We start from the raw sequence: 19,203 nt of genomic DNA on the forward strand, positions 1-19,203 counted from the left end.
GAAACTGGCACCCTGGTGGATTTGTTTTTCTTATTTTTTTTTGTTTTTTAAACAAACCTACAAGGCATTGCTGCAAGGAAAATTTTTACTGTAAAGTACAGCTCTAGGACAGTGCAGTGAAATCATTATAGTAAACTAATCAACAATAGTTCTGCCAGGAAAAAGCAGTAACTTGGCAGACTTTTGTAAGGAATAGGGCCTCTCAAGAAATGTTCCTTACTGAAGATGCCTATAAACACTAATACATATGAAGGATAAACCCTTATAGTTTCTGCAGGCAAAGTTGTGCAGCATTGCACCCAAAAACACTGATAACTTTCTTGCATCACACAGTCGACATTTGTCATCAAAGGTGAAAAGCACTACACAATACCAATATTATCATCATCATCATCATCTGCCTATTTTATGTCATCTACAGGACAAAGGCCTGTCCCTGCAATCTCCAATTACCCCTGTCCTGCGCCAACCGATTCCAACTAGCACCCACAAATTCCCTAACTTCGTCGCACCACCTAGTCTTCTGCCGTCCTCTACTGCGCTTCCCTTCTCTTGGTAGCCATTCTGCCACCCAACAGTTACCTAATCTACGCATTACATGACCTTGCCAGTGCCATTTTTTTCTCTTAATGTCAATTAGAATATCGTCTAGACCCGTTTGCTCTCTGATCCAAACGGCTCTCTTTCTGTCTCTTAAAGTTATGCCTAGCATCCTTCGTTCCATCGCTCTTTACGCAGTCCTTAACTTGTTCTCAAGCTTCTTTGTCAGTCTCCAAGTATCTGCCACATATGTCAGCACTGGTAAAATGCACTGATTGTATACCTTCCTTTTCAGTGATAACAGTAAGCTTCCAGTCAGGAGCTCATAATATCTGGCGTATGCAATCCAACCCATTTTTATTCTTCTGTGAATTTCCTTCTTATGGTTGGGGTTCCCTGTGATTAGTTGACCTAGATAAACGTACCTACTTCTTCACAGACTCTAGAGTCTGACTTGCGATCCTGAACTCTTGTTCCCTTGCCCAGTACACATGATAAGTGTGCATGTAAATTTTCCCTTTCAGAAAAAATATTTTGAGAAAAGCCTATGTGCAGCACTGCAATATCTGTAGTTAGGACAAAAATCCACAATGGTCAAGCAATTCACGGGTAACACTTGGCATGCACAATCTGACTGTTTTAGCCTCGTTCTTTGTTTAAACAGCAACAGACTAGGATGACCTTCCTTCCGATTCCATCCGCTGCCCGTCCTTATCTGTTTTCTTCTTTTTTTTTTCTGCACACTGCTTAAGTAATGTGGGTTCTTTAAATTGATGATTGTATGCACCCAATAAAGCAACATTTAATCTCATTGCTCTGTTTTTCAGTGACCATTTTGCCACTGAAAAGAATTTAAAATTAAAAACCAGCTTTTTTTTTTTGATGCATTGTAAGACTAGTGAGTTCCAAGAGATGTCAAAGTAACTTTGAAGCAACGAGTTAATATTATTCAGCGATTAGCCCTCTACTGGAATGAATATCAAATAAAGAAGTTACTTCTTTGCATAGTATATACAGCAGAACCTCCTTGATACAATCATGTTTCGTTCGATTTCCAAGCACCAACATTCGCGATCGAGAACACAAAAAATGACCCGATACAGTTGCACTTCTTTTTTGCCGATTGAAACGTTCCCGGAAAACACTTTCAGCAGTAACCTCTAGTACAAACTCAAACTGCAAACATATGACTCGTCTTCTGGCCACTATATCCCCTGTATACAAGAAAAGGCGCAAGCGATTGAGAACATAGCCACTCAGTTTCCCTGCAGTACTCACCCACCCAAGTCACATGAAAATGGCAGCGTACACTCCGTTTCCAATTTTGGTACCAGCAAATCTCCTTATGGGTCATTGCACACCACATTCAAAACTATTGCCACCAGCCTTATTGCGATAAGCTTCTTAATCTATCTGTGTCACAGCATGCGTGGAGGAAGATTGGAAGGTTACTGTATGCTTTTAAAAGGTAATAATCCAAACAAGGCACCGTTCCCTGTTGCAGGCAGCCCGAAGTGAGCGCCAAGTTTTTGCTCGGGCGGAATTGTATTCTGGCGAAGTCCAGTGGCTAAATTTACTTTTGGAAACACCACACACTACAATAATGATGATGCGCATCTCAGAACATTTTGGCCTCACCAGCTCGACAAGCATCGGCGTCTCGTGCCACAATGATTCGCGCCGAGCACTCAAAACTTACTATCAAAGTGCCGCACTTAGAGGCTGCTGACACATGCTGAATACGAGGAGCGTCAACGTAAGCATGCCGAAGCCACAAAAACTGCATGCGTCTCGGGCCTCAGCAGCTTGGCGTCTCATGCGGCAACCATTTGCGTTGCGTTGATGTCAACTACAGTTGAGCCTGCTAATTATTTGAGTCCATTCGGAGCATACATTTATCCAGTTAGAACTTCTCGTGCTTTTTTCTAAAACGTATGGACAAGGTTCTACTGTACTCAAAATCTTATTTTACTGAACTTGCACGTGCCTACTTTGTGCACAGTGTCATAACAATGGGCTTTCTGTGCTGGCAGCTAAACTCATATGATGTCACAGCAGTGCAATCACAGCAGTGCAATGAGCAGTGCACAGCAGTGCAATGAGACGCCGAGACACCGATACACGAGAGGTTCATGACGGGGGTCAGAATTAATTTTGACCTCTTGGGATTCTTATATCTGAACTCAATGCTAGTTCTTGCATTCCACCCCAATGGGAATGCCTGACTCAAGATCAAGCCATCAGTCTTGCGTTTGGAAGAAATAGCCACAAGAGCAGGTTTTGCACATAGAAGAAAGCAAGATATCACTAGTGAAAAGTGACAGCAACAAAAGGCAACCTCGACATGTGACTGTGACTGCAAGACATAGTATGGCAAACATGGCAAAAACGGGCCAAAAGATGAAGGGAACAAACGACACGGATATTGTTTGCCATATTATGTCATCGTACCAACAAGCCTGTCTAGAAACTATTCTGCTGGCTGCATACAGGTGGCAGTGCTTAACTTGAGCACATATAATGGGTACAGCACTGGCTCTGTGTGGAGGCAACGCACCAAAGAAAGAGTGGATGCTGGCCCGGCCATAGTCCAAGATGGCTGACAGCAGGAAGGTCATGCCAAAGAGCAGGGCAGCCCCCAGGGTGAGCACAAGGAAGGTCTCATAAAGGCGCGAAATCAGCCCCTGCAAAGGATCATCCGCATTTGGCTACTCGCAGGCCTTCATTCATTCAGACCTTTAAAGTGGCTATCGTGCAAGCATAACATGAGACTCCTACTGCAGGAACTGCAATAACGCAAGAACTTGCATGTCAGTAAACACAAGACAGCAACAACATTAATAGAAGTACACTCAAACCCACTTATAACAATATTCAAGTACCACAAAAATTTCACTGTTATACCTGGGTAGCACGACAAAAATCAAAATAGGGGGATGGCAGAGCTGACATGAGAAAACTATAACGGCAGGGAGGCCAGTTCCCCTCCTCACCACCTTCCCCCATCTGACTGCTGATTATGTTCACTCATTTAACTGCTTCCTGGGTGCTCAGATCGCGTGCAACAAGCCGCGGCTGTCGGCATTAAAAAATGAGACTGCTATAACAACCTCAAAGAGGGGTCACGGGCGGCAAGCGATATGTGAGCTCCGTCGAGACAGCACTTTAGTGGCCCCAAAAGGGGCTTTTAAAAAAACGCAAGGAGACTGCCACAGCAGCCTGTTAGCTTGAGAAATCTAGAAGAAACGCTGAGGCAAGATCGCCACAAGCATGTCGCCACGTACTTCTCACTGGCTTGCACAAGAAAATCCTATGTCCGTCAGCCTTACATGCTTTACACGAAGCTTGCAGACGTGTTTCAGGGGCAGAAACCTGGAGGCTTACAAAAAGGGTTCTACTTAAATTGCGGACGACGCAACGAGCTATGGAAAGAAGAGTGATGGGTGTAATGTTAAGGGATAAAAAAAGGGCAGATTGGGTGAGGGAACAAACGCGAGTTAATGACATCTTAGTTGAAATCAAGAAAATGAAACAGCCATGGGCATAGGGGTCTTGCCATTGCTGGGCAAGACCCCTATCAGCCGTGACAGTGGAGTGAACACAAAGGTGTTGCAGGCTTAGCTTTGTAGTACCAATATAAAGATATCGTCGACACGACATGAAACCGTATCTTTGGTTGTCAACTCTCAAGTTCACCAAATTGACATTTTTCTAATTGATATTCGTATTTTCCAATTGCTTGATACATCGGAAAATTTCCAGCCCTTTTCACATTACAAAAATTTAGTTGGTGACTGTACTTAATTGCAAAAAGGATGAATTTCAGTCAAAGTTCTGATATAATAAAGTAAAGGGCCACTTCTACCAACTTGGTTAAAATGAGGTTTAACTGTACTGTGAAATCGGGTGTGATGAGACAATGAAACAATTACTCGTTAATATGCAGTGATCCTCAAAGCTGACTCTCGTTGCTTTAAGCAGCATGTATTAACTCAGGCAAATAATAAATGAAATAGATTGCTCAATTACACTGTAACAATATGACGTCTTAATTCAATTTCAAAGATTGTCAGTGTTATGATATTTCCACATGTAGTATGGTGTCAATGTGACAGTACAGTCAAACTCATTTATAACAATACCGGTTTTAACAATATTTTGGTTATAACAATGAGAAGCTGCTGCACCGTCAACCTTTCTATGTTTTCTATGGTGAAAACACCTGCTTACTTCAATGCCTCGATACCGCATTATCGGTTATAACGATGAAGTCTGGCTGCTGGTGTCCGTGCCAAAAGGTAGTGAAATGCGAAATGCTTAAAAAGAAAATTGGCAGTGCCTTAGCAGGGCTATGCCAGGATATACTTAGCGAAAGCTAAGGCATAGCGTGGTTAGCCTTGGTTAATCTTGATTGCAAGTCCAGGTGAGTCTGGTTGTCTAGCTATGTTGCGGCGTTTAGCCAGTCGTTCGGCGCACTGTTCGTCTGTTTCCTGGGCAATTCATTTCTTAATCATCTCGTTTCAATGTCGATTCCAGGCCTTCTCCTGCTTATCAGAATTGTCGCCGTCCATACTGCTGCCTCAACTGTGGCTGCGGCACACGTGAGCTCTAATTTTCAATCCTCCGACATGTTATGAGGCATGCGACGCAGCTGGCGAAGCGAGCGGAAGGTGAGCGCAACGACGAAGAATACGGGGTGATGTCATACCAAATGGCGGCGGCAGAAAGGTACGGCACGGCGCAGCGGCGGAACACCTGTGGCACAGTGCTACTAGTGGCGTATGCGCAGTAGTGACTAGGGAGCAAGAGAGAGAGAGAAATATCCGCGGCGAGGTGCGCTTTGTGAGGTCATGTGCCTCCTCGGAGCACCAACACGGCGAAATCGTAAGTTTGCGGCCAGTAAATCTTTCGCTTCGAAAAACACGGCGTTCGTGTTGTCCACTTCTCTACTCTTGTGTCCTGTCTGCACGCCTCACCTCTTTTTTGCGTAACTATATACAACACCTGGGTACCTTTCTTTCGGAAGCTTGTCTTTAACATTTACAAGCACGTCTTTCTGCTTTTTCGCTGGCACATATGCAACGTGCAGATCAAAAGAATGAAGTGTACGGGCTAGGGCCTTGCTAGTACAGGGAGCACAAGATATCACAGCATGTTTACAAGGAGCAAGTGTGGCAGAGGAAGCACTAGACAGGTGAGATAGGTGGCACTGCACTGAAGCCACAAATGCAGTAGGATAGTTGTTGCGTGAAAGTTCAAGATGTATGGCTTCCAAATCTCCAAAAACCTATGCACATGGGAGGCTACTTAAACTTCATGTCAATTCATCCTGCTTGCCACAAGCATTCCATCGCCACATCGCCGATACAACATTCACAACAAACCTGAAGTTATCCTAAATACCTAGAAAAAGATTTGGAAGTTTGTGGTAACTGACACCACGAGGGGGCGGGCAATGGACAATAAAAAGCAGAGTGCATGACCTGTGTGGGCAGTGCGCCTACGCCCAAACACAGGTAGCATGCCAGTCATAGGAAAGATAAGTGTAACGCGGACGCTGCAGACTGCACCGAGTACCGAGAGCGGGTGGAACTGTTCCTGACTGTGAACAACATGCCAGATGGTAAAAAGACCGCTGTATTTCTAAGGTGTTGTGGGGCCACAATGTATTCCTTGCTGCGAAGCCTACTGGCCCCTGACAAACCTGCCGCAGTGAACTTAGTGGCAATTTTTGAGGCCCTCACCAACCACTTCGCACCAAAGGTGTCGGAAGTGGTAGCAACTTTCAAGTTCTTCTCACGACATAAGCGGAACTGTCATGGGGCAACAAACATAGAACAACCTAGGCGTTGCGAACGTAGGTGTTTCAGCTGCGCCGGCGCCCATCAAGCGCGCCACAGCCAACACACCAACTCAGTCTGCTAAAAATACGGGCAGCAAGGGCATCTGGCAAGTCTGTGCAAAAGTGATAGTGAGTTAGTAAACAGAAAGGCGCGGTGCGCTGATTCGAGGCACGTGAACACCATGGATGAAGTGCTTGGGGCATCCGGAGCAAGTGAAATGCCAGAAGTGTACGACCTTTGGGCACTTCAGGCAGCTGGGCCGGCGCCTATGCGCATTCCGGTTATCATTAACGGGGTTCCACAAGAGACGGATAGTGCAGCGGTGGCGTAGAGGTAGAACATGCGCCTCGAGTGCAAGAAGACCGTGGATCGAATCCCGGTGCAGCGCAATCTTCAACAGATTTTCTTTTTAAAATCTGCATGTTGATAAAATTGCATAAACAGGCCTGGAGTCTGGCCCGATCCCGGTGACCAGAACCAGTAAGACATTCCCTCACCAGAGCAGGAATGGCCACCCTGGGGCAGCACTTCGCCACAACCTCCTATATGAATACAATAATCAAACGCCGGTACTCAGTCCCCTTCAGCTGCGAAGCAACTCACCATGGCAGTGGTCAGACCTGCGACGCAGCAGAGGGTGGTAAGAATCCCTGGATCCAGACAGGCTGCCATTGGAATCTGAACCTGGCAATGTTTACCGCTAGAACATTATCTAGTGAGGCGAGTCTAGCAATGCTATTGGAGGAATTAGATGGCAGTAAATGGGATATAATAGGGCTCAGTGAAGTCAGGAGGACAAATGAAGCATATAGAGTGTTAAAAAGTGGGCACGTCCTGTGCTACTGGGGCTTAGCGCAGAGACGAGAACTTGGAGTCGAATTCCTGATTAATAAGGATATAGCTGGTAACATACAGGAATTCTATAGCATTAACGAGAGGGTGGCAGGTCTTGTTGTGAAACTTAATAAGAGGTACAAAATGAAGGTTGTACAGGTCTACACCCCTACATCCAGTCATGATGACCAGGAAGTCGAAAGCTTCTATGAAGACGTGGAATCGACGATGGGTAAAGTCAAAACAAAATGCACCATACTGATGGGCGACTTCAATGCCAATGTAGGCAAGAAGCAGGCTGGAGACAAGTCTGCGGGAGAATGTGGCATAGGCACTAGGAATAGCTGGGGAGAGTTATTAGTAGACTTTGCAGAACAGAATAATATGCGGATAATGAATACCTTCTTTCGCAAGCGGGATAGCCAAAAGTCGACGTGGAGGAGCCCTAATGGCGAGGCTAGAAGTGAAATAGATTTTATATTTTGCGCTAACCCTGGCATCGTACAAGATGTGGACCTGCTCAGCAATGCGCGCTGCAGTGACCATAGGATGGTCAGAACTCGAATAAGCCTAGACTTGAGGAGGGAATAAAAGAAACTGGTGCATAAGAAGCCGATCAATGAGGTAGCAGTAAGGGGGAAAAATGAGGAATTCCGGATCAAGCTCCAGAACAGGTATTCGGCTTTAACTCAGGAAGAGGACCTTAGTGTTGAAGATATGAACAACAATCTTATGGGCATCATTATGGAGTGTGCAATAGAAGTCGGTGGTAACTCCGTTAGACAGGATACCAGTACACTATCGCAGGAGACGAAAGATCTGATCAAGAAACGCCAATGTATGAAAGCCTCTAACCCTACAGCTAGAATAGAACTGGCAGAACTTTCCAAGTTAATCAACAAGCGCAAGACAACTGATATAAGGAAGTATAATATGGATAGAATTGAACGTGCTCTTAGGAATGGAGGAAGCCTAAAAGCAGTGAAGATGAAACGAGGAATAGGCAAGAATCAGATGTATGCGTTGCGTTAAGAGACAAAGCCAGCAATACCATTACTAATATGAATGGCATAGTTCAAGTGGCCGAAGAGTTCTATAGAGATTAATACAGTACCAATAGAACCCACGACGAGGATGGAAGAGAGAATAGTCTAGAGGAATTCGAAATCCCACAAGTAACGCCGGAAGAAGTAAAGAAAGCCTTGGGAGCTATGCAAAGGGGGAAGGCAGCTGGGGAGGATCAGGTAACAGCAGATTTGTTGAAGGATGGTGGGCAGATTGTTCTAGAGAAACTGGCCAACCTGTACACGCAATGCCTCCTGACCTCGAGCGTACCGGAATCTTGGAAGAACGCTAACATAATCGTAATCTATAAGAAAGGGGACGGCAAAGACTTGAAAAATTATAAACCGATCAGCTTACTGTCCATTGCCTACAAAGTATTTAGTAAGGTAATCATAAATAGAATCAGGAACACTTTGGCCTTCTGTCAACCAAAGGACCAGGCAGGATTTCGTAAAGGCTACTCAACAATAGACCGTATTCGCGCTATCAATCAGGTGATAGAGAAATGTGCGGAATATAACCAACCCTTACATAGAGCTTTCAATGATTACGAGAAAGTGTTTGATTCAATCACAACCTCAGCAGTCATGGAGGTATTGCGGAATCAGGGTGTAGACTAGCCCTATGTAAAAATACTGAAAGATATCTATAGCGGCTCCACAGCCACCGTAGTCCTCCATAAAGAAAGCAACAAAATCCCATTAAAGAAAGGCGTCAGGCAGGGAGATACGATCTCTCCAATGCTATTGACAGCATGTTTACAGGAGGTATTCAGAGACCTAGAGATAAGAGTTAATGGAGAATACCTTAGTATCTTGCGATTCGCTGATGATATTGCCTTTCTTAGTAACTCAGTGGACCAACTGCAATGCATGCTTACTGATCTGGAGAGGCAAAGCAGAAGGGTGGGTCTAAAAATTAATCTGCAGAAAACAAAAGTAATGTTTAACAGTCTCAGAAGAGAACAGCAGTTTACGATAGATAGTGAGGCACTGCAAGTGATAAGGGAATACATCTACTTTGGGCAGGTAGTGACGGCGGATTCGGATCGTGAGACGGAAATAACCAGAAGAATTAGAATAGGCTGGGGTGCGTTTGGTAGGCATTCTCAGATCATGAACAGCAGGTTGCCATTATCCCTCAAGAGAAAAGCGTATAGCAGCTGTGTCTTACCAGTACTTACCTACGGGGCAGAAACCTGGAGGCTTACAAAAAGGGTTCTACTTAAATTGAGAACGGCACAACAAGCTATAGAAAGAAGAATGATAGGTGTAACATTAAGGGATAAGAAAAAAGCAGATTGGGTGAGGGAACAAATGCGAGTTAATGACATCTTAGTTGAAATCAAGAAAAAGAAATGGATATGGGTAGGACATGTAATGAGGAGAGAAGATAAACGGTGGTCATTAAGGGTTACGAACTGGATTCCAAGGGAAGGGAAGCGTAGCAGGGGGCGGCAGGAAGTTAGGTGGGCAGATGAGATTAAGAAGTTTGCAGGGACAACATGGCCACAATTAGTAGTATATGATCGGGGTAGTTGGAGAAGTATGGCAGAGGCTTTTGCCCTGCAGTGGGCATAACCAGGCTGATGATGATGACTAGAGGTGGAACTTGATACAGGCACGAGTGTCAACCATAAGTGAAACAAAGTTCATGCAACTGTTCCCATTAGCTGCCTTGGAACTATCCAACGTACAGCTGAGGAGTTTTTGCGGAGACACGGAACCAGTCGCCGGAAGGTTTGTGGCCGATGTAATGCTTGGGGAGTAGGAGAGACGGCTACCTCTGTTTGTGGTAAAGGGGCAGTGCCCAGCATTGTTTGGTAGAAAATGTCATATGTAAGAGGCAGGGGAAACAAAAAGAAAACAAGAGGATGATGTGCAACGGACCAGTTCAAACGGCACGAGCCCTCGAGGCGCGCGACCCGAGGTGTGATCGGAGAAGCCGCGGCGCCAAGGTGGGATTATCGATTTGGCAAGCAGGTTGGAGCACCAGCTTCGTACTGGCAACGGGAACGGGACCCATAGAGGTTCGGACAGGCCTGTGACGCTGGCGACCCAGGGTGTGGCCGTCAACCTCGGCGACGTTCGAGCGAGGCTCCCTGGACCTGCTGCAGCCTCCCACAGCAGTGCCGGGCACTCCAGGAATCAGATTCCCCTTCTCCGGCAGACCAGCACAGACGATAGTCCCCCAGGCTTCTCGTCGGCACTCGGAGAGGCAGCAGCGGAGCCTGGTGTTAGGCCTAGCCAGGCAGGCCTGAATGCGACGTCGCCAACTTAGTTCGTGACGCCGGCATCCAAGACAGAGGAGCTGGCCAGCCGATACTAAGGATGCAAAACTTGCAGAGTCGGCAGGAGCACTGACAGTGTCCAAGAGCCTCCGCACATCGGACTTGGAGTGACGTGCTCCAACGGAACCTTGTAAGCGTGTTCCTTTTTTTAAGCGGTCAGCCATAGGCCAGGGTTGCCGGACTTTCACGTGGAACGCACTAAGGACGAACGTAGGGGATAATAAAGACATATTTAGGCTACTCATGTGTGGAGTTTATCTTTGTCAGTTGAGTCTTGAGTTTTGAATGTGTTTTATTTTGGGTTTGTTATTAGTAAAATCTGTTTGCTGTGCTCGCCTGCGTCTCCCGACTCCATCTCTCCCAACAGCTGCACGGCCCCGACATCAGTGAGTGACAAGGAAATACTCCCAAACCTCGAGATGTGAGAGAGTTGCAAAGTTATTTGGGTTTGGTGCACTTCTATAGAAAGTTTCTCTCCGACATGTCAGATGTACTGCAGCCATTGAACGGCTTGCTTACCACTGGAGCAAAGCGGCGCTGGACGGCAGTTCAGCAAAGAGCAAGGAGCTGCTTGCATCCGCCTATGTCTTGGCTCATTATGACCCCTCCAAACCCATGGGGTTGATCACTGATGCTTCTCCTCATGGCCTGGGGGCAGTCCTGGCACAGAGAGGGCCTACTGAAGAAGAGTGGCCGATAGCCTTTGCATCAAGAAGCCTCACAGCCACTGAGAATTATTACAGTCAATTGGATAAGGAGGCCCTTGGTCTCGTGTTCGGTGTCGCGCAAAGTTCAGGCAGTATCTCTGGGGACGGAAATTTGAAGCGGCTACCGATTACAAACACTTGCTGGGCCTGTTAGGTGCTGAGAGGCCTATTCTGGAAACGTGCTTGCCGAGGCTTCTTTGCTGGGCGTTGCGGCTGGCAGGGTACAGCTACAGTTTGAGCTGTAGGCCTGGAAGCCTGATAGCCCATGCAGATGGGTTAAGTAGACTCTCCTTGCCAACAAGTGATTGCTCTCCAGGGGCGCCTGCAGAGGTATTCACACTTCAAGGTGTCTATCCCTGGGTCCTTTCATCAAACGTGGTTGCAGAAGCCACCGCAAGAGATCCAGTGTTGTCAAGAGTGCTACAGGATTTATGGTCTGGTCATGTTCAAGACATGACCAGACTCTCGCCAGCATCAGAGGGGGGGGCCGTATGTGTCCCGATTCAATGAGTTGAGTGTGCATCAGAACTGCGTGCTCTGGGCAAACCATGTTGTGGTACCCTCCAGCCTCCAAGGGGAAGTCCTCAAGGTACTACACGAGAGGCACCCTGGGGTCACAAAAATGAAAGCCATCGCCCGAAGTCATGTGTGGTGGCCGTTGTTAGACAGTGGCATCGTAACCACGATTCAAGAGTGCTTCGCCTCCCAACAACAGAGACTATTGAGACCAATGCCTATGATGCTGTGGCCGTTCCAAGACAGAGCCTCGTCAAGGATCCACGTGGACTATGCGAGACCTTACCAGAACTCCCACTCTTTTATTGCAATTGACGCATTCTCCAAATGAATTGAAGTTTTTCCCGTTTCATCACCCTCAGCGGAATGCATGATTGCAGGCATGCGGGTCATGTTTGCGAATCAGGGCCTCGCAGACATGGTGGTATCGGACAATGGACCCGCATTCACGAGTGAAGCGTACAAGACATTCTTGAAGAATAATGGCATGAACAGAATGTTAGTACCTCCCTATCACCTGGCTTCTTATGGTGCAATGGAGAGAGCCGTTCAAACTATGAAAGTAAAATTACAGAAAGTTGGCCCAGGGGACCTTCGTGCACAAATTGCACAAATACCGTTATCATATACGTCGACACCCCATGAGGTCACAGGGGAGTGCCAATCCAAGCTGTTGATGGGACGAAGGCTCAGGACTGCATTGGATCTGCTGCGGCCAGACCTAAGGAAAACAGTCCGCCAGAAACAACTCGCTGAGAAGATGGACTACGATCAAAGAACGAAACTGAGGGTGCCAACACAACCACAAGACAGAGTATTCACCAGGAATTTTAGGCCAGGTCCAAGCTGAATCCTTGCTGTAGTCACCAGGCAACACAATTCACAGGTGGAGGTACAATTAGATGACGAGCGACAATGGACCTGGCATCACGACCATGTAAGGCCACAGTCGATGCCCGACCAGCACAACCGTCGATGCTCCAGCCCTTCTACTGCACACTCGGAACACACATTTGACTTTATCCTAAGCGACCGGAAGTAAAACTGACAGTGGTTGACCCGAAGCAGCGACAAGCTTGGAGAGTCAAACACTACTATCTGGCGAGCCCTATCAGCTGGAGCCAGTGACACCATAACATCAACACGCACCGATTGCTCCGCGCCACCTTCCACAACTTGGCTTCGTTGGAGCACTAGGGAACGCCGTCCAGTGCTGTAATAGCTCCATGACTGCTGAGGTTTCGATTGAATCAAACACTTTCTCGTAATCATTGAAAGCTCTATGTAAGGGTTGGTTATATTCCGCACATTTCTCTATCACCTGAATGATAGCGCGAATTGTATTGTTGAGTAGCCTTTACGAAATCCTGCCTGGTCCTTTGGTTGACAGAAGGCCAAAGTGTTCCTGATTCTATTTACGATTACCTTACTAAATACTTTGTAGGCAATGGACAGTAAGCTGATCGGTTTATAATTTTTCAAATCTTTGCCGTCCCCTTTCTTATAGGTTATGATTATGTTAGCGTTCTTCCAAGATTCCGGTACGCTCGAGGTCAGGAGGCATTGCGTGTACAGGGTGGCCAATTTCTCTAGAACAATGTGCCCACCATCCTTCAACAAATCTGCTATTACCTGATCCTACCCAGCTGCCTTCCCCCTTTCCATAGCTCCCAAGGCTTTCTTTACTTCTTCCGGCGGTACCTGTGGGATTTCGAATTCCTCTAGACTATTCTCTCTTCCATCGTCGTCGTGTGTTTTACTGGTACGGTATTAATCTCTATAGAACTCTTCAGCCACTTGAACTATGCCATTCATATTAGTAATGGTATTGCCGGCTTTGTCTCTTAACGCAACGCATACAACTGATTCTTGCCTATTCCTCGTTTCTTCTTCACTGCTTTTAGGCTTTCTCCATTCCTAAGAGCATGTTCAATTCTATCCATATTATACTTCCTTATATCAGTTGTCTTGCGCTTGTTGATTAACTTGGAAAGTTCTGCCAGTTCTATTCTAGCTGTAGGGTTAGAGGCTTTCATACATTGGCGTTTCTTGATCAGATCTTTCGTCTCCTGCGATAGTGTACTGGTATCCTGTCTAACGGAGTTACCACCGACTTCTATTGCACACTCCATAATGATGCCCATAAGATTGTTGTTCATATCTTCAACACTAAGGTCCTCTTCCTGAGTTAAAGCCGAATACCTGTTCTGGAGCTTGATCCGGAATTCCTCATTTTTCCCCCTTACTGCTACCTCATTGATCGGCTTCTTATGCACCAGTTTCTTTTATTCCCTCCTCAAGTCTAGGCTTATTCGAGTTCTGACCATCCTATGGTCACTGCAGCGCGCATTGCTGAGCAGGTCCACATCTTGTACGATGCCAGGGTTAGCGCAAAATATAAAATCTATTTCACTTCTAGCCTCGCCATTAGGGCTCCTCCACGTCGACTTTTGGCTATCCCGCTTGCGAAAGAAGGTATTCATTATCCGCATATTATTCTGTTCTGCAAAGTCTACTAATAACTCTCCCCAGCTATTCCTAGTGCCTATGCCACATTCTCCCGCAGACTTGTCTCCAGCCTGCTTCTTGCCTACATTGGCATTGAAGTCGCCCATCAGTATGGTGCATTTTGTTTTGACTTTACCCATCGTCGATTCCACGTCTTCATAGAAGCTTTCGACTTCCTGGTCATCATGACTGGATGTAGGGGTGTAGACCTGTACAACCTTCATTTTGTACCTCTTATTAAGTTTCACAACAAGACCTGCCACCCTCTCGTTAATGCTATAGAATTCCTGTATGTTACCAGCTATATTCTTATTAATCAGGAATCCGACTCCAAGTTCTAATCTCTCCGCTGAGCCCCAATAGCACAGGATGTGCCCGCTTTTTAACACTGTGTATGCTTCATTTGTCCTCCTGACTTCACTGAGCCCTATTATATCCCATTTACTGCCATCTAATTCCTCCAATAGCACTGCTAGACTAGCCTCACTAGATAACGTTCTAGCGGTAAACATTGCCAGGTTCAGATTCCAATGGCGGCCTGTCTGGATCCAGGGATTCTTACCACCCTCTGCTGCGTCACAGGTCTGACCGCTGCCATGGTGAGTTGCTTCGCAGCTGAAGGGGACTGAGGGCCGGCGTTTAGATAGATAGATAGATAGTACTTTTATTCGTGTCAATTCTCATACACCAAAATCAGGCCTACCAAAGCCTCACCAAGGGCTTGAGTGGCAGCGCCTGGCAGACAGCGAACATTAGCAAAACAAAGGAAAATAGAGATGGTTGCAACGAACTCGACAAACAAACAAAACAAAAAAAGAAAAATTTAACAACTCATAGAGACAGATATAGAAACATAATTACAAGAGCAAAAGGATGACAGTAATGCGAAATTAAGAGAGTAACACTCGATTAAATCATTATGGGGCAGGAAGTAATGCGGAGACATACCGCAAAATTTTTTTCAGGGCGTATTTTGTTCTCATACGGAATACACTAGGTGGCATACTATTGAAACAGGCAGGTACGTAGTATTGACGCGTGCGCTTTCCGTACCGGGTTGAGGAGCGAGGAATGCAGTAACGGTATTTAGGTCTTAAATCACGTGCAGGAGCATATGGAATGGTGAACTGACTGTACCAGAAATGTTTAAGCACAATAGTTTCTGTTAATAGAGCGTTAAAATTTGGAAGCTTTAATCTTCTAAAAATATCAATGTTATTACCAATGGGCAGGTCGTAGGCAATATTCTTTAAAAGTAAACGTAGAAGCGAATTCACCCTGCGCTGCCAACGAACCGTGCAGTGACCATAAATAGTGATGCCGTATCTAAGCACACTATAAGCTAGAGCGTGTGTAACACATTTACGGACAGAAAAAGGCATAAAATATCTAATATTATACAGGACACAAGATACAGCGCGAAGTCTTTGACAAACAAAAGAAAGGTGCGAGTTCCAAGACAGATCACTGTCGAAGATCAGGCCAAGATATTTGACCGAATACGCATATTTTACTGGTACACAGTTACAATGAGAACAGGAGGAAGTGTGCAAATAAACAGGATGACTCAACTCAATTTTTTTTAAAGGGTTATGAAAACATATAAGTTGCGTTTTAGAAGTATTAACATTGATAAGGTTAGACTTAAACCAGTCCATGGCTTTAATAGCTGCCATCTGTAATGCGGTAACAGCATCAGTGTATTTCTTTGCGCGCGCAACAATGACAGTGTCGTCGGCATACTGAAACAATGAAACAGGCATATTGTTAGCAAGATCATTAACGTATAGATTGAATAACAAAGGACTCAATATAGAACCTTGTGGGACTCCGGAAGTAATTGCCGTGAAATTGCTATGGAATCTTGAAATTGACACATACTGGCGCCTATCTTGTAAAAAGTTAGTAAGTAAGTGTAGAAACGAACCTCGAAATCCCAATGTAGAAAGTTTATCAAGCAGAAGAACGTGGCAGATACTATCAAAGGCCTTGCTTACGTCAAGAAAAAGAGAGCATACGACTTCATTCTTATCAAAAGCTGAATTTAGTGTGTCAGAGAATTCTTCAAGAAGATCTGTTGTTCCTTTTCCTGGTATGAAGCCATACTGACAAGGTGATAGAACATTGTGCGTATTCAAAAAATTAGTCATGGTAAGTAATAGATGCTTTTCAAAAATTTGGCCAATGCATGGTAGAATAGAGATAGGTCGATAATTGCTCATCATGTTTCTGGAGCCACCCTTATACAAAGGTATAACTTTAGCAGTTTTCATTGAAGTCGGTATTATACCTCTGGAAACGATACTATTAAGCATAACTAGTAGGACACCCTTAATCGCTTCAAAATTTCTGCACAATTCAGAAACAGTGAGGCCGTCATGACCAGGAGACTTGCTACGTTTAAGACTGAAAAGTATACACCTTAAATCACTTTCGGTAATGTCAGGAAGGAAAGCAGATTCCATCACACTGGGAGGCATAGGACAGTCATTAGGCGGGGTACGAGATGCACCAGAGACCAGAGAAAATAGTTTGTTAAAGTCATTCGCAATGCTCTGTCCATCTTTATGGAAATGAGATATGAAATATGTATCATTATAGATAGCAGCGCTCATTCCTTTCAGGTTATTCACCAATGACCATGTTTTCTTGCTGTTAAAACGTGCGTCGTTAAACTGAGACCTAAAGTGATTGCGCTTGGCCACACGGATCATGGCATTAACTCGGTTTCGTTCATGTTTAAACTGCAATCGTAGTTCAGAACAGTTTGGAGCACGTCTTGATCGAGCCCAGAGCAGATCTTTCTCTTTGATGGCTTCCAGTATTACGGGTGACATCCACTTATTGTCTAAATTTCGTTGCTTAACGGTCACCATGCGTGAAGATTCGGCTTTGTGTGAACGAAAAACCTCGACGAAACTGTCATATAAGTCTGCAGGGGACACATTGTCAATAAAAGAAGCCCAATCGTACTTTGCTATTCTTTCATCGAAACGCTTATAATCAAGTACTGATACGCTTTGGTGGCTGCGCAAAGGTGCAGGGTGGCTGGAACCATCCGTTAACGAGCTGCAGACGAAATAGTGATCTGCAAGCTTGAGTTCAACAACAGCAGACCGCACCAACAGGTTTTGAGAACGCACGTTTATGTGGTCGATGCAAGACGAGACTAGCTGCCCAGATAAGTATTCCTCACGTGTAGGGCTGTGGATTCTAGTCTCTAGTCCCCACTTTGATAAAGTGTCAAGATAATCTGCGACCGTTGGTACTGTTGGGCGTAGAATATCGATATTCATATCCCCGATAATGCACACGTGTTCTTCACTGGAAAACGAAGATATTGCAGAATCAAGCTCGGCTAAAAAGATTCGACCGTTACAACACGGAGGGCGGTAAATTGCGAGTAGAATCAACGACAACCAAGGTGTACTTAGGCAGAGCGCAACTACTTCTGCTTGAGTAAATGGAATACTAATTTCGGCAACGGACCAAGAATCTTTAACAAAAACTGCGATTCCTCCTCCTGTTCGTTGTAGACGAGTATAAGAATGTAATTGGTAACCTGGCAGCGAGAAATTTGGTAACACATCTGACGAAACGTTCACTTCCGTGAGAGCAACAACGTCAAAATTTGAATGAAAAGGGTGAATCAGCGCACAAAAATGGTCCCAATGCTTCCGTATACTGCGAATATTAACGTGAGTAAACTGAAATGAATTGCCTGTGTGATGCTGAAAGAACTTCTGGACTTCAGAAAAATGAGAACACTTCACGAAACCAATGTCAGACATGGTTATGTTAGTTTTTCAAGGTCAGAAAGCTTGTTGACACGAATGAGAGGCGCGCCTTCGGACTGTTTTGCAAGGATCTTCCCATTTTTGGTCCAGATGAACTCAAAACCCTTTTCTTTGCCACGAGACTTTGCTAGACGGAACAACTCGCGATTAGCCCGAGACAGGTTATCGTTGAAAAACAGCCGAGGAGACTGATCGTCATGCACCAAATCACGAAGGCCCTTCCGGGCCCCGAGCCACTTCTGCTTAACAGTAATTGAGCGTGTTTGCACTAGAATTGGTGGAATATAGTCGCCTCTGGATGGCAGCCGATGCACTGCCGAGATATCTGCTTGTTGAAAATCGGTTATGTTTAGCTTGCCTGCCAAAGTACTTAAGAAAGAGTGTAAGTTTTCGTCAGATTTGACAGGAAGGCCGTGAATCTCGAAGTTACATCTTCTGCCATATTGTTCGAGGTCATTTATTTCCCCACTCATCCTGTCAATCACCTGTGTCTGGGAAACTACTGTTGAAGAGAGCGATTGAACTTGTGAGCGAAGGTCTGCAAGCTCATTCTGATTAGTGGTCACTGTAGCAAGCACCGAGTCATACTTCGACGAAAGGAAATCAATAGCGGACCGTATGTCCTCGACTGCCGAAGCAACCTTTTCACTAGCTTCCCTGACCAACAATAGTTCCTCGATTTTCACCATCAGTGTTGAAACAGTTGTAGTCAAAGAATCTAGTTTCATATTCAGAGCAGACAGTTGCTGTGAGAATGAACTATCACCTGGGTTGGATGCCTCGTCTGGTTGCTTAACCGAATCAACCTTGCATGAAGGACACTTCCACGTTTCACGTGTCACTGTACTCATCTTCTTGTAGGCGCTATCAGAAACTGACGAGCAGTTTTTCCCCAGGTGGAATTCGCCCTCACAGGTAGAACAACTCATAAATCTTCCATCTCTCGGTATGGCTTTTGAACAAGAAGTACATAAAGAAGACATGGTGCAGTCAGCGGCAAAACCCAAAAACTGATGAATTACAACAGGTGTAATCAACACTCACCTGCCAAAAACGAAGCAAACGTTTAGTCTAGGACAAAGGTTTGCCGCTGACTGCAACGT

The 19,203-nt window shown here is 45.4% G+C and overlaps 1 protein-coding gene across 15 annotated transcripts in view; it reads right to left on the minus strand.

The window, feature by feature from the left end:
- lili (LMBR1-like protein) overlaps positions 1-19,203 on the minus strand; it is a 362,867-nt gene that overhangs the window by 231,684 nt on the left and 111,980 nt on the right. For 14 of the 15 annotated variants that reach the window (XR_011513797.1, XR_011513798.1, XM_070536776.1 and 11 more), the window contains one exon: positions 3,098-3,224. The exons of the other annotated variant lie outside the window; for it this stretch is intronic. Coding sequence is in view for 12 of the 14 variants with exons in the window: in XM_070536776.1 (XP_070392877.1) it covers positions 3,098-3,224 (127 nt within the window). In the remaining 2 variants the exon portion in view is untranslated. The remainder of the gene's footprint in view (positions 1-3,097; positions 3,225-19,203) is intronic. 15 annotated transcript variants of the gene reach the window in all.

This window comes from Dermacentor albipictus, chromosome 4 (genome assembly GCF_038994185.2).
Source record: "Dermacentor albipictus isolate Rhodes 1998 colony chromosome 4, USDA_Dalb.pri_finalv2, whole genome shotgun sequence".
In the NCBI taxonomy this organism is placed as follows: domain Eukaryota; kingdom Metazoa; phylum Arthropoda; class Arachnida; order Ixodida; family Ixodidae; genus Dermacentor; species Dermacentor albipictus.